Here is a 12,513-nt window from a genome sequence, read left to right as displayed (position 1 = left end):
GAGTGCTAGTAGGAAGGAGGGAGGTGTTCCCGGTCACCCCGGGGCCCACAGCCGGCCAGAGGTCGCTCAGCGAGAAAGAGGCCGAGTTTAACTGAAGAAAGGTCTGCAAGTCGTTCCAATTGCAGCAATTTTCCTCGTCCTCCCTGCTAACGGACACCCCCTTCCTCCGATCCCTCTAGTATTTTCCTTCTCTCGGTCCCGCCCCCACTTCTATCCTCCTCTAATTCCGCGGCTTCGCATTTGGGAGGCGGAGTCTCGGGCGGGAGGTAGAGAGTCCCCCGCCCAAGGTGGGGAAAGGCGCCTCCCGCCCAGTGAGAAGGCTCCGCCTTGCGGTGGGGGAGGGGGCGCCCGTGTCTCCGGGAGAACCCGGAAGTCCCCAGAAACGAGGGCGGAGTCTGGGGAGCCTGAACCCGGGGATGGGTCTCGCGGATACAGGGGAGTCCCCGAACCAGCGAAGACCTGCTAGGGAGTTCCTGGGACAGAGTGGTGGGCGGGGCCTCCCAGAGCATGAGGCGGGGTTAGATGGGGGCGTGGCCTCCCAAGAGGGGCGGGGCTCTGTCTACGGGAGCTAAGCTGCGCCGCAAGGGGCGGAGTCTGTGTGGGGCGGGGCTCCGCGGGGGCGGTCCTAACGGGGCGGGGCATCGGGATAGGGGCGGAGTCTGGTGGTTAGCGTTCGCCCCCTCCCTCGGCCCCGGGTGTCCCCGTGACGAGGCAGCGCGGAGCCGCCGCGGGCCGGGCCCATCCCGCCGCAGCGGCTCCGGGGCCGAGCAGGGCCGAGGCTCGAAAGGAGCGGCTCCGAGCGGGGCCGGGAGCGCGGCCAGGTGAGACCGCCGGGGCGGAGGGGGCGGGGGCTGTGCCGGGCGGGCCCCGGCGGACGCGGGGGGCGTGTTTGCGTGTCTGGGGGTGGCAGGGGGAGTGGGTCCGAGGGCGGCGCCGGCACTGGCGCTCGCGGGTCCCCGGTGGGGCCGGCGCCCGTTCGGGCATTGCCCGAGGGGCTCGGGGTGTGCGGGGCTGTGTGCGTGCGCGCGCGTGTTTGTGGCGAGGGGCCGCTGGGTGTGTATCTGCGTGTGCGCTGGGCCGTCATTGTGCCTGCCCCCGGCGCAGTCCCTCCTGCGCGGAGATGTTTTCCAAACAGGCTTCCTGCGGAGATGGGCTCTGCTGCAGCCCCAGCCAGAGGGGGGAGCGCCGCCCCCACAGGCCTCCAGAGACCAAGGCGGCCCTGGGACTGCAGACAGACACCTGAGGGAGGGAGGGGGCGCGCACCAGGGAGGGGTCCAGAGGCCTGCCCGCCGGGTGAGCCGAGATGGGGAGACTGAGGCAGATGGATGGGGAGAGGAAGATGGCCAGACAGACGGAGATGCGGAAGAAGGTGGGAAGAGAGACGCTGAAAAGGACAGCCCAGGAGGACAGAGAGTCATTGAGAAAAAAAGACAGACAGAGGCCTAGACCTGCAAAGGGGCTGAATGATTAAGATGGATAGATAGATTCCAAAAACCCAACAGAAGGGTTACTCAGAGGCCCTGGGGGCCAAGAACCAAGCCTAGGAACTGAGTCTAAGATGAGGAATAAGGGTCCTCTAACTCCTGAGGTGTCCCTCTTTCAAGCACATCCCAGACTGGGGTCCTGACGAAAAAGAAGCCTCTGGCCCCCCCCATGTTGGTCCAGCCCTCTGGCCTCACCAAATATCCTGACCCTCTGAATGTGGGGGTTCCATCCCACCCGTTTCCCTTCCCTGGTATCCCAGCAACCCTGGGACAGTTTAAAGGAGGCAGAGGTGGAGCAGTTGCCATAGCAACAGAGGTAGTGAAAGGTCACTCTGGCCTAAGTGTCCCTGCAGCAGGCCTAAGCTGGCATGGGCGGGGGGAGGGGGGGTTTGTTTGGGATGGGAGGTTGCAAAATGCTTTTTCTCCTCTCCCACTCCGCCCAGAATGGTGCTAGAAGGAAACCCTGAAGTGGGGTCTCCCCGAAACTCAGACCTCCGTCATCCAGGGAGCCAGGGCTCTTGTGTCCTCTCTTCTCCTGGTGAAGATGCACAGCCAGACCAGGAGCCCATCAAGTATGGGGAACTCATCGTCCTGGGGTGAGCAACCTTGGTCCAGGTGGGGCAGGGCACCAGGCACCCCTAGGGCAACCAGACCAAGGGCCCCAGTACTCCCCACCTATGATCTTCTGCTGTTTGTCCCCCCTCACCGCCCCAATGGAGAGACAGAGTTGACCAAACCCACCTCAATTCCTGTTATTTTGTCTTCCCGTTTTTTATAAATTACTGAGAAAACTCTAACTGCCCACCTAAGTTTCTGATCAGATAAAAAGTAGCACCATCTGCCTTTCATAAAGCACCTAGCATATGTAGTCTGGGGTGAAGAACTCTGGTTCTCCAGCAAAAATGCTTGGTTCAGATCCTGCCTCTGTGAGTTGCTTAACTTCCCTGTGCCTCCATTTTCCCATCTTACAAATAGGGATGATAATAATACTTTGGAGGGCTGTCAGAGGAATAAATGAGGTGATTCCTGTAACGCACGTAGACAGTGCCTGGCACAGATCAAGTGTTCTGGGAGGCAGGCCTGTGCCAAGCCCTTTCATGGACATTATTTCATTTCAATCTTCACAAAGATGCTGTGAGGAAGGAGGTGAGGAAACCGAGGCTCAGAGAGGGGAAGTGACTGGTCCAAGGGCACACAGCTGGTAAGTGGCAGGGCTGGGATTTGGACCCAGGTCTTTCTTACTCTAGCTCTAGTCTACTTTCACCAAGCCCCAACTGACTCTCATGCTACAGATGAGAAAACCAAGGCCAGGAGAGAGGAAGCGATGTGAGTTGGTGGTTGGGTAGACCTCATCCCTTCCTGGTCTCTGCCTGACCAGGATCCCTGAACCACCCACTTAGCTCTGCCTCCAGGCACAGATCACTCTTCTTCCTCCCCCATCCACACCTCCTGTTGGCCTCCCTCTCTGCCATCTGCCCCGAAGAAGATATTTGATAAGCTATGCTATCATTATGATTAATTAGAAATAATAATGGCTAATGTTTGCTGACGTGTACATGCCAAGTGCTTTTTCCTGATAATAATAAGTTAACATTTATCAAGGGCTTGCTGTATATGTATATCAAACTCTGTGCCAAGCATCTTTAAATGCTTTATCTCATTTAGTTCTCAAAATAAACCTGCAAGGTAGGTACTGATCAATTAGTACCCTTTTACAGACGTCATGTGTTAAGTGGAAGAGCCGGGATTTAAGCCAGGCCCATCTGAGTCCCGAGCCCATGTCCAGAATTGCCCCATGCCCCAAAAGTGGGAAAAACTTACAAGGGCAAAAGTGATTCTCCTCTTAGGGCTGCTTGCATGAGAAAAATAGCTGCTTGGTGTCCCAAAGAAGGACAGACTTTCCAGCTGAGGGCGAGGCCACTGATGAGGGAGAGTGCAGACCAAGGGTATAGGCCCTCTTGGCAGCTCTTTTTTCTCAGTAGAGCAGTGAAGCCCCACACTGGCTATAGAGCCACCTGAAGAGCACATTGAAAAGACCCACTGACAGTCCCATCCCAATCAGAATCTCCATGGGTGGAGCCAGGGAATCTATATTTTAACAAGCTCATGGAGAAGATTCTGATTCAAGTGGTCTTTGTCTGTATTTGGCAGTTCTTCATCCTGGCACTCCCTGCTCCAAAATCTTCCATGGCTCCTTCGTCTCATAGAACAAAGCCTAGACTCCTAAGCTTGGTGTTCAGGGTCCTTCCACCAGCTTCATCCTCCTCTACATCAGTTCACCACCCACATCACCACTCCTTGATCTCACCAAACCCTGCCAGCCTCAGGCCCTTCAACTGGGGCAAGCCTTCCCTCTAGAAGGGCTTCTGCAACAGAGGCCGGAGTCGGACAGACCCAAGTTCAAATCTCTGACTTTTTCACTTACTAGCCTGGGACCTCGGGCAGGTCATTTTACCTCCCTGAGCCTCAATTTTCCTCATCTGTAAAATGGGAAGAAAGATACCTGTCTGGCAGGACATTGCACAGATTCCATTAGGTAATTAATAACGTGAAGCCCCGGGAACATGGGAGCCTCCAGAACGTGGCAGTGATCAAGGCTGTGACTCACCTCATCTTTGCCTTCCACAATCACTCCCTCCGGAGAAGAGCTGGAAGGAAGGTAGACATTTGACATGTATGGATCTAGGGAGGTGGTGGCATTGCGGGTCTGCTTTCTCTTCCATTCTGGTTTCCAGTTGGACTTGTGGTGTCATAAATGATAGTTTTCTGTAAAGGTGAATGCTTTCCAGTTCAATGTCCAGGAAAGGTGTTCCCTTTCTTAGAAACCTGATCTGAGGCCAGAATTCCCTTCTCCTATCTCTGGGCCTGTGGTGTGTTTGATGCCCAGCTTCCTTGAAAAGCTCAGGACACCCCTTTCCTGCCACTGTGAGGATAGAACTGACCTGTGCTGTGCCTCGGGTACCACCCCCAGCAGCCAGGCAGGCAGGGCTCAGGTGGCCAGGAAACACTGCATAATTGAATGAAAAGCCTTCTGGAGATATTCCAGCCCTCACCCTACTCCCCAAAGGCACTGATTTGATAATAATAGAGGTCTTCTAGTTTCAGGTGTCTCTAGGGCTTGTTTATTAAGGTAGAGTCCGCCCAGAAGTTGGCAGTTCCTCAAAATCTCTCAGGGCCTCACTTTCTCTCTCTCTCTCTGCAACCCCCTCTTTTTAAACCCCTACATCCACAGCTACAATGGGTGTCTGGCAAGTGGGGACAAAGGCCGCCGGAGAAGCCGCCTGGCGCTGAGCCGCCGACCCCATGCCAACGGAGTGAAGCCAGATGTCATGCACCACATCTCCACACCACTCGTTTCCAAGGCAAGCAGCTTGTCCCAGAAGACCTGGACCAGGTCTTCGGCCTTCCCAGTCCTATCCACCCATAGCCCCACTGGAGCAGAGGAGCCCACTGTGTCTTCACACATTGCCTTAGGCTGTCAGGAAATGGTGCCGAGGGGAGATTCCTTATTGTGCACTACACATTACAGTTTGCAAAATGTGTTCATTGATGACCAGACCCCAACTATCGAATAGAAATGATCAGTATTGTGTAGGGGGCAGCCAAGGCCCAGGGAGGGGATGTGACAGTAACACAGCAATGGCAAAGGAAAAGCCCTTGGCTTCAGAGGATTTGGGTTAAGATACAAGCTCTCCTGTTTCCAGCTCTGTGACTTTAAGCCACTTTCTTCTGAGCTGCGGTTCCCTCAACTGTAAAATGGGAATGATAACTCTGCCACCTCCTTGAGGTGGCTGTAGGGATCAAATAAGGTAACCCGTATATGGTGCCAGCCACACAGTACATCCTCTGCAAGGGTAGAACTGCCCCTTCACTGGGGTTGGCCGGTGGGCCTTGAGTTCCAGCTCCTGGCTCAGAGGCTCGCACTTCTCCTGGCCACATGCCCTGGGAAGTGACTTCCCCTTTCTCCCCACCAGGCACTGAGTAACCGTGGCCAGCACAGCATCTCGTACACACTGTCCCGGAGCCACTCGGTCATAGTTGAATACACACATGACAGCGACACGGATATGTTCCAGGTATGTTCAGACCTCTCTGCAAGTCTCTTGGCCTCAGGGCCACCAGGCCTCAATGTAGCATTCTTGAGAATTCTAGGGTGAACTGGGAAGACTGAAGGCCCGGGTTGTTGCTTTGGGGGCACTCAGTGCAATCGACTACTCTTCAAATCAGGAGGTCCAATGAGTGCTGTTAACTTCCTGGAGTTACACAGCAAATCAGTGGTTATATCAAAACTTAAAATCCAAGACCAGGGGCACGTGGGTGGCTCAGTTGGTTGAGCATCTGCCTCCGGCTCAGGTCGTGATCCCAGGGTCCTGGGATGGAGCCCTGAGTTGGACTACCTGCTCAGCAGGGAGCCTGCGTCTTCCTCTCCCTCTCCCCCTCCCCTTGCTCATGCTCTCTCTATCTCAAATGAATAAATAAAATCTTAAAAAAAAAACCAAAAAAACAAAAAAACAAGACTAAACACCCAGGCCCCAGGAGGCCATAGAGCTTAAGGGTTCAGAGTGTGGTGTGAGAGTCATACTGCTTGGGTTATATCCCAGCTCCATCACTTACCAGCTGGGTGACTTTGGGCAAGAGTCACTTATGCTCTCTGGGTCTCAGTTTCCTTATCGGTACAGTGGGGCCCATAATGTACCCACTCCATGGAATTATTGAGAAGATTCGCTGAGATATAGCACGTGAAGCACTTAGCATGGTATCTAGTAAATACAGAAAATTCGCTATTTGCTGCTAATGTTTGACCACTCCCGGACTGGGTGTCACCTTTTCAGTAGTCTATCCAAAAAATCCCAACTCATTTTTATTGAGTGGGGGAGATAGAGAAGCCCCAGACCCAGTGACTAGATTTGGAGACTCCAGCTAAGATTCCAGAGGGCCTGGGAAGTTGGGATGGTACCACCCCCTCCTCATTGTTTGGTGACCTCTACATGCAGAGCAGCTGCTGGGAACCCTGGGAGGGAGAGAGCCTGTGGGATTGACCTGCACACATAAGCATCCCTGTGCTTGCCCTCCCCTTCTCACAGATCGGCCGTTCCACGGAGAACATGATCGATTTTGTGGTAACAGATACATCCCCTGGAGGAGGGGCTGCTGAGGGCCCCTCAGCCCAGAGTACCATCTCTCGCTATGCCTGCCGCATCCTCTGTGACCGCCGGCCACCCTATACTGCCCGCATCTATGCCGCTGGCTTTGATGCTTCCAGCAACATCTTCCTTGGAGTGAGTGAGCCCCCCAGGCAGGGACTGGCACTTCGTCTGAGAGTGAGCAGAGAGGTAGGGTAGGGAGGGGCAGCATCCTGGGCTGATAGACCAGCCAGCAGTCATCGTAACCATGACCTACGCTGGCGTTAGCAATGCCACTTAAAAATGAGCACAGTGAGGCTCTGAGAGTGCCATCACCTGAATGATGCCCATGGCCGTGCAGTCTCCATTCCAGTTCTCTCTGGGCCACCTCTGACCATGAGGGTAGAGGGGTAGCAGGCTGGGGGCCACTCGGGGATATGATGTGATTCCACATTTGGTCCCAGGAGCGGGCGGCCAAGTGGCGGACCCCTGACGGCCTGATGGACGGTTTAACCACCAATGGGGTCCTGGTGATGCACCCAGCAGGCGGCTTCTCTGAGGACTCAGCCCCGGGTGTCTGGAGGGAGATATCAGTCTGTGGGAACGTGTACACTCTGAGGGACAGCCGCTCAGCACAACAACGAGGGAAGCTGGTAGGTGGCCTGCTCCATCCCCACCCCCACCCCTCATCCTTCCCAGGTCCTTCCCATCTGATCTCCAGGCCTCCCACACAAGGGATCCTCAACAGGCTCCATCTGGGGGTCATGCACCACTTGCCCCACGGAGAGGGCCAGACCATATTCCCCAAAACACAGCCCACATACTGCCAGAGGTTTGTGCGGTGGTGTGTGGTGAGCAGACATAAACACACTGCGGTACCAAGTGGCTTTAGGGATGCTGGCAGCTTAAAAACATCACAGCCTCTTGTGAGGATGACACTTGGCCCATGTGTGAGCAGTTTATAGCCTAAAGTGTTGGCAGTCTATAATGTGTCTCTCACGTTCACACGGATTTAGTTTTATTATCCTCACTTAGCAGGAAAGGGCCCTTGGAGTAGTTCTGACAGAGGTGACAGTGAATGCTCCACATGACACAGATCAGAGAACTAGTGTTAGGAACTCGAAGAGAATGCTAGAGAGAAGTAGGGGCCAGCCCGAGGTCATGTGGGCAAACTCCTCAAATGAGCCATGCAGAGCTTCTAGTGTACGAGCACATTGGGCAAGCAGATGGGAAATCTCAGGGAAGAGCATGGCTTATCTTTCCAGAGCATCAATACTACCAGGAGGTTTGGGGAAACATTATTTTTAAAACTATGCCCATGAATTTCACTAGCATTCACATGTTGAGTACCCCTCTGTTCTAGGTACCGTTCCAAGTGCTTACAATGATTGATTCATGAGAACCACTTGAGACAATGGGAAGTAACATCCATCTTGAGGATAAGGAAATTAAGACACAGAGAGGTTGAGTTACTCAACTAGGGATGCAGAATTAGTAAATGGTGAAGCTGGAATTCACACCCAGGAGGCAAGCTCTAGAGTCCTTGCTTTTAACCACAGCCATTAGGACAGCTGCTTTGGGCAGTGTTTGGTCCCCAGTGTTTCAGATAGAAGAGTTTACCACTTCTGCCTTTACATGAGAGCTTGGGTAAAACCTCATTTTGGTCCAGATCTCCTGATTTGACAGATGAAGTGACCAAGGCCCACATCCCACTGTGAGGGACAGTGCATACCTGGGACCATTGGCTTGCCTCCCATGTGGCTTCTCAGTCCCCCTGGCTCCTCTGCCCCCATCCTCCTCCCCCTCTGCCCCTACTCTCCTCTCCCCTCCCCTCTAGCCTGCCCCATTGGTCCAGGGTGTTCTCTCCAGGGAGGTTTGGTGGGATAGACAGGTGGCTTGGCTGGGGTGATAGCTGCCTAGGGGCCAGGGGTTTGGTGCCGTCTTGAGCAGTTAAGACCTTTCTGTGCCTCTGGCAGGTGGAAAATGAGTCCAATGTGCTACAGGACGGCTCCCTCATTGACCTGTGTGGGGCCACACTGCTGTGGCGCACGCCAGCAGGGCTGCTGAGGGCACCGACGCTGAAGCAGCTGGAGGCCCAGCGGCAGGAGGCGAATGCGGCACGGCCCCAGTGCCCTGTGGGCCTCAGCACTCTGGCCTTCCCCAGTCCGGCCCGTGGCCGCACGGCACCCGACAAGCAGCAGCCTTGGGTCTACGTCCGGTGTGGCCATGTCCACGGCTACCATGGCTGGGGCTGCAGGAGAGAGCGGGGCCCCCAGGAGCGCGAGTGTCCTCTCTGTCGCCTTGTGGGGCCCTACGTCCCTCTGTGGCTTGGCCAGGAGGCCGGCCTCTGTCTGGACCCTGGGCCACCAAGCCATGCCTTTGCACCCTGCGGCCATGTCTGTTCTGAGAAGACTGCCCGCTACTGGGCCCAGACACCACTGCCCCATGGCACCCATGCTTTCCATGCTGCCTGCCCTTTTTGTGGGGCCTGGCTCACTGGTGAGCATGGCTGTGTCCGCCTCATTTTCCAGGGGCCACTGGACTAGGCTCCCCCAGGCCCCGGCTGCCATGCCCACCTGCCCACCCAGGTCCCCCACCTCCTGCAGCCCAGAGGGAGCTCTGCATGTGGGACTTTACCTGCTGGCACATAGCCACACCAGATGGACACGTTGGATGGGCTGTGTTCCTTCCCTCTTGACCCTTGTCCCTGAAACCCCTACCCCAGTCAGAATGATGGGGCCCTTAGCACCAGCTCTGTCCTGGGCTGATGGAGGGAAGCCCACCCCTATGCCCTGGCCCTTCCTGGGGTGTCCCACATCATGCCGCCTACACTGTGTCCCTGGGGGAGTGAAGGGGCTATGGGTCCCTGACCCCCAGCTCAGGCTGGCTGTGCCCTGAGCCTGCCGACCTAGCTCCAGATACTCACCCTGCTGCTGCCCTGGGTTCTCTATAAACCTTGCTGCTCAGCTGCCCTCACAAACCCCACGTGTCCAGCATGCGTGCAGTGCCGCCAGCCCCTGCATGAGTGATGGGTGGGCAGCAGGCGGGGGCCGGCATCTGCTGATACCCACTATGGGCTGAACTCCATGCTAAGTGGGCTCTGGGGACACAGAGACAATCAGACCTGGTTCCCTGCCCAGTGGAATTCAGTGTAGGGGACAACAGACCAAATCACTGAATGACAACAGTTTCCTGTGTACCAGGATCAGAGACTCATCAGGGGCTGCAGAGCAGGTCTTGCAAACAGGCAGGAGAGGGAGAGAGGTTGGTGTGGGAACTCCCCACAAGAAGGGGAAGGTGCTTGGGCAGGAGATAGGCTGAGCACAGGTTCCAGTGTGAGGAAGCAGAGAAATGAGTGGCTAGAGCAAGAGGTTGGGGCTTCCTTGAGGTGGAAAATGCTGAATGGAGGCTCTGGAACCTCATTTGTGGACAGTGACGAGTGGAGAGAAGGGAGAGGACTGACGGTCCCAGAGTGCTGGCTGAGATAGAAGGGCTACTATTACCAAGTGCTCACCATGCCCTGTGCTGTGCTGCTGCTGCTGCTAATAACTATATGAATAGAGCACTAACCAAGAGGTTTTGCTATTTAATCCTCATAATTACCCAGGGATGGAGGTGTTCCCATTTCTGTTCTGGGGAGATTAAGGCACATGTGCCAAGTCACACAGCTAGAAAGTAGCCAAGCCAGGATTCAAATCTGAGATTGCCTGCCTGGCCTCACCCTGGCCTCCTCCATCACACTGTACTGCTTTTCTTGGATGGGGGTGGGAGGAATGGGGAGGGCAGCTCAGGGCACAGGAACAGCATGTGCAGATGTGTAGCAGGAAAATGCTCAAGGCCAAGGAGCCAGGTCTGGATGGGCAGAAAAGAGAAAGGACATTGGGCTGGGGCCTTAGTGGCCCTTGGTTGCCAAGGAGACCAAGTCAACTGGACCCTTACTCTTCTTGGCTAAGTGTCACCTCCCCCTGAGAGCCAAGGCAGGCTCAGTGTGCTACTGGGGTTGCTTTCAGACATTCTTGGGGGGAAGCAAGCTAGGGAGACTGGTAGATGGAGATTCTGGAGATAGAAAAATCTGAAAAAGAGGCTCTAAGTACAGGCCTGACCTGGGCATCATCCCCAGTTGAAAACAGCTGCCAGAGTCTTAGGGAGTACAAGTTTGGGGTGGGGGAAACCTGCCCCAGGTCACACAGCTGGTGGGGGCCACAGAGACCAGACCTGGTGCTCTGGAGAGGACAGAGGGTTCCTGCAGGTGGTAAAAAGGGGAAGTGATGAGATTCTTGCTCCAGGAGCAACACACTCCTGGAGCACTAGGGAAACAGAGATGGGGATGCTTGGGTGGATGTGCAACTCCTATACACACACACACACACCACTAGGAATCCAGCTCTACCCCATTGTTCTCGTTTCTGACCCTGTTGAGAACAAGGCAGGGGGTGTTCCGATTCCATTTCCAGTAGGGAAACTGTAGACCTTGGGAGGAGAGACAAGCAAAGAGCAGAGTATCATCCAGGGAGATCTTGGAGATAGTGGTAGAGGGTAAGACAGCCCTGATCTTGGCCCAGTTCTGCCCCTCTCTGGCTTTTGGAGCCTCAGTCTCCTTACCCATTAAATGGAAGAGCAATTCCTCTATCACCAGGTGGCTGTGAATGTATGAAGAGCATCTGTAACACAGTAGGTATTTAATGTTTCTTCCTCATCTACCCTTCCTGCATTTCCATGGAGAAGAACCAAGGCTAAGGATGCTCATGACTCCAGTGAGTGGACTTTGTATGATTGTGTGTGTGTGTGTGTGTGTGTGTGTGTGTGTCCGCGCGCGTGCACTGGGCCAAGTGGAGAGGACAGTGTGGTGGAAGGTCTCAGGAAGGCTAGACCTCAGTTCAGAGACACCTGAGGATAGCGTGGGTGGCCTTAGGGAAGTCAATGAACCTGTTAGCTTCAGTTTCTCCATCTCACAATGGGTAAAATGACATCCTATCCGAGTTTTTGCAAGAATGAAGTATCCTCCATTTGAACAGGACCTCGTGTATTAACTGTAAACATAAGAATGCAGCTAGGTTGAGGGTTCCAGGAGTACTGGGATCTTTTGCTGGCCCGAGCTGCCCATTGACAGCTGGAGAGCACTACCTCCTTTTCTGGTGTCCATCTCAAATTCACCCAAGTCAGGGGAATATACTTATTTGAAAGACAGTAAAAATTGAGGCACAGAGAAGAGAGGTGACTTTCCAAAAGACATAGACAATGTAGGGTGCTCCCCTGTGATGATAATTATCATCGGAGCCAACAGTAGCACTGTTGTGTCAAGCAGGGCTTTGGGCACTTTCATAAATGAGAAACCGGCACCAATGGTGGGCAGATGTTGCTGTGGGCCTAGACCCAGGTGTGGTAAAGGTAGGGCAAGAAGACTGTGTGGATATCAGGTATTCACTTTCCCCAACCTCTCTGGGCACAACACTAGGGAGCAGACTGCCCAGTCATCACTTCATTCAGGGCTAAAGCATCCCTGGGAGTGGAGACAATTGTTAGCCCAGTTTTCTTGCTGAGGAAGCGAAGACTGAGAGGTAAAGTGTCCCACTCAGTAGACAGTGGGGGGCCTGATTCAACCTGAGATGGCCTGGCTCTGCCCACACTGACCTGGAGCCCCTCACAATGCCCCCCCCTCCCCTACTGACCCCAGGCCCAGCGCCAGCACTTGGAAATGCCCTGCCTGGCCCAGGTCATCCTCTTGTGAGTCCGTCCAGACATGCAGAAGTGGACCTGGGGGCCAGCTGTGTCCTGGGCAGCCAGAGGTCACAGGCAGCTTTCCCTTCCGTGAAACTGCCAGGCCCCTCGCCCCTTTGTGCTGCGGAAACTAAGGCTCAGAGACGTTTAGCAGCTGCTCCAGGCCCTGGCGAAGCCGTGATGGTGCA

The 12,513-nt window shown here is 54.9% G+C and overlaps 1 protein-coding gene across 3 annotated transcripts; it reads left to right on the top strand.

The window, feature by feature from the left end:
• Positions 1 to 673: 673 nt before the first annotated feature.
• On the top strand, positions 674 to 11,239 carry PELI3 (pellino E3 ubiquitin protein ligase family member 3). Of its 3 annotated transcripts, none has more exons than XM_025446388.3 (8): positions 675 to 821; positions 1,928 to 2,080; positions 2,614 to 2,685; positions 4,717 to 4,846; positions 5,459 to 5,560; positions 6,569 to 6,763; positions 7,072 to 7,260; positions 8,584 to 11,239. In XM_025446388.3, exons 2-8 carry the CDS (start codon positions 1,929 to 1,931, stop codon positions 9,151 to 9,153), a joined length of 1,410 nt encoding a protein of 469 aa, XP_025302173.1. In that variant the 5' UTR covers positions 675 to 821; position 1,928; the 3' UTR covers positions 9,154 to 11,239. The 3 variants fall into 3 exon arrangements, with proteins under 3 accessions (XP_025302174.1, XP_025302173.1, XP_025302175.1); XM_025446390.3 differs by lacking the exon at positions 675 to 821 and adding an exon at positions 3,636 to 4,143 and having other exon boundaries at positions 2,065 to 2,080; XM_025446389.3 differs by lacking the exon at positions 2,614 to 2,685 and having other exon boundaries at positions 674 to 821.
• The last annotated feature ends 1,274 nt before the right edge of the window (positions 11,240 to 12,513 follow it).

The sequence above is a fragment of the Canis lupus genome, chromosome 18, assembly GCF_003254725.2.
Source record: "Canis lupus dingo isolate Sandy chromosome 18, ASM325472v2, whole genome shotgun sequence".
In the NCBI taxonomy this organism is placed as follows: domain Eukaryota; kingdom Metazoa; phylum Chordata; class Mammalia; order Carnivora; family Canidae; genus Canis; species Canis lupus.
The sequence above is the reverse complement of the archived record's forward strand: the minus strand, read 5'-3'. Positions and strand labels throughout refer to the sequence as shown.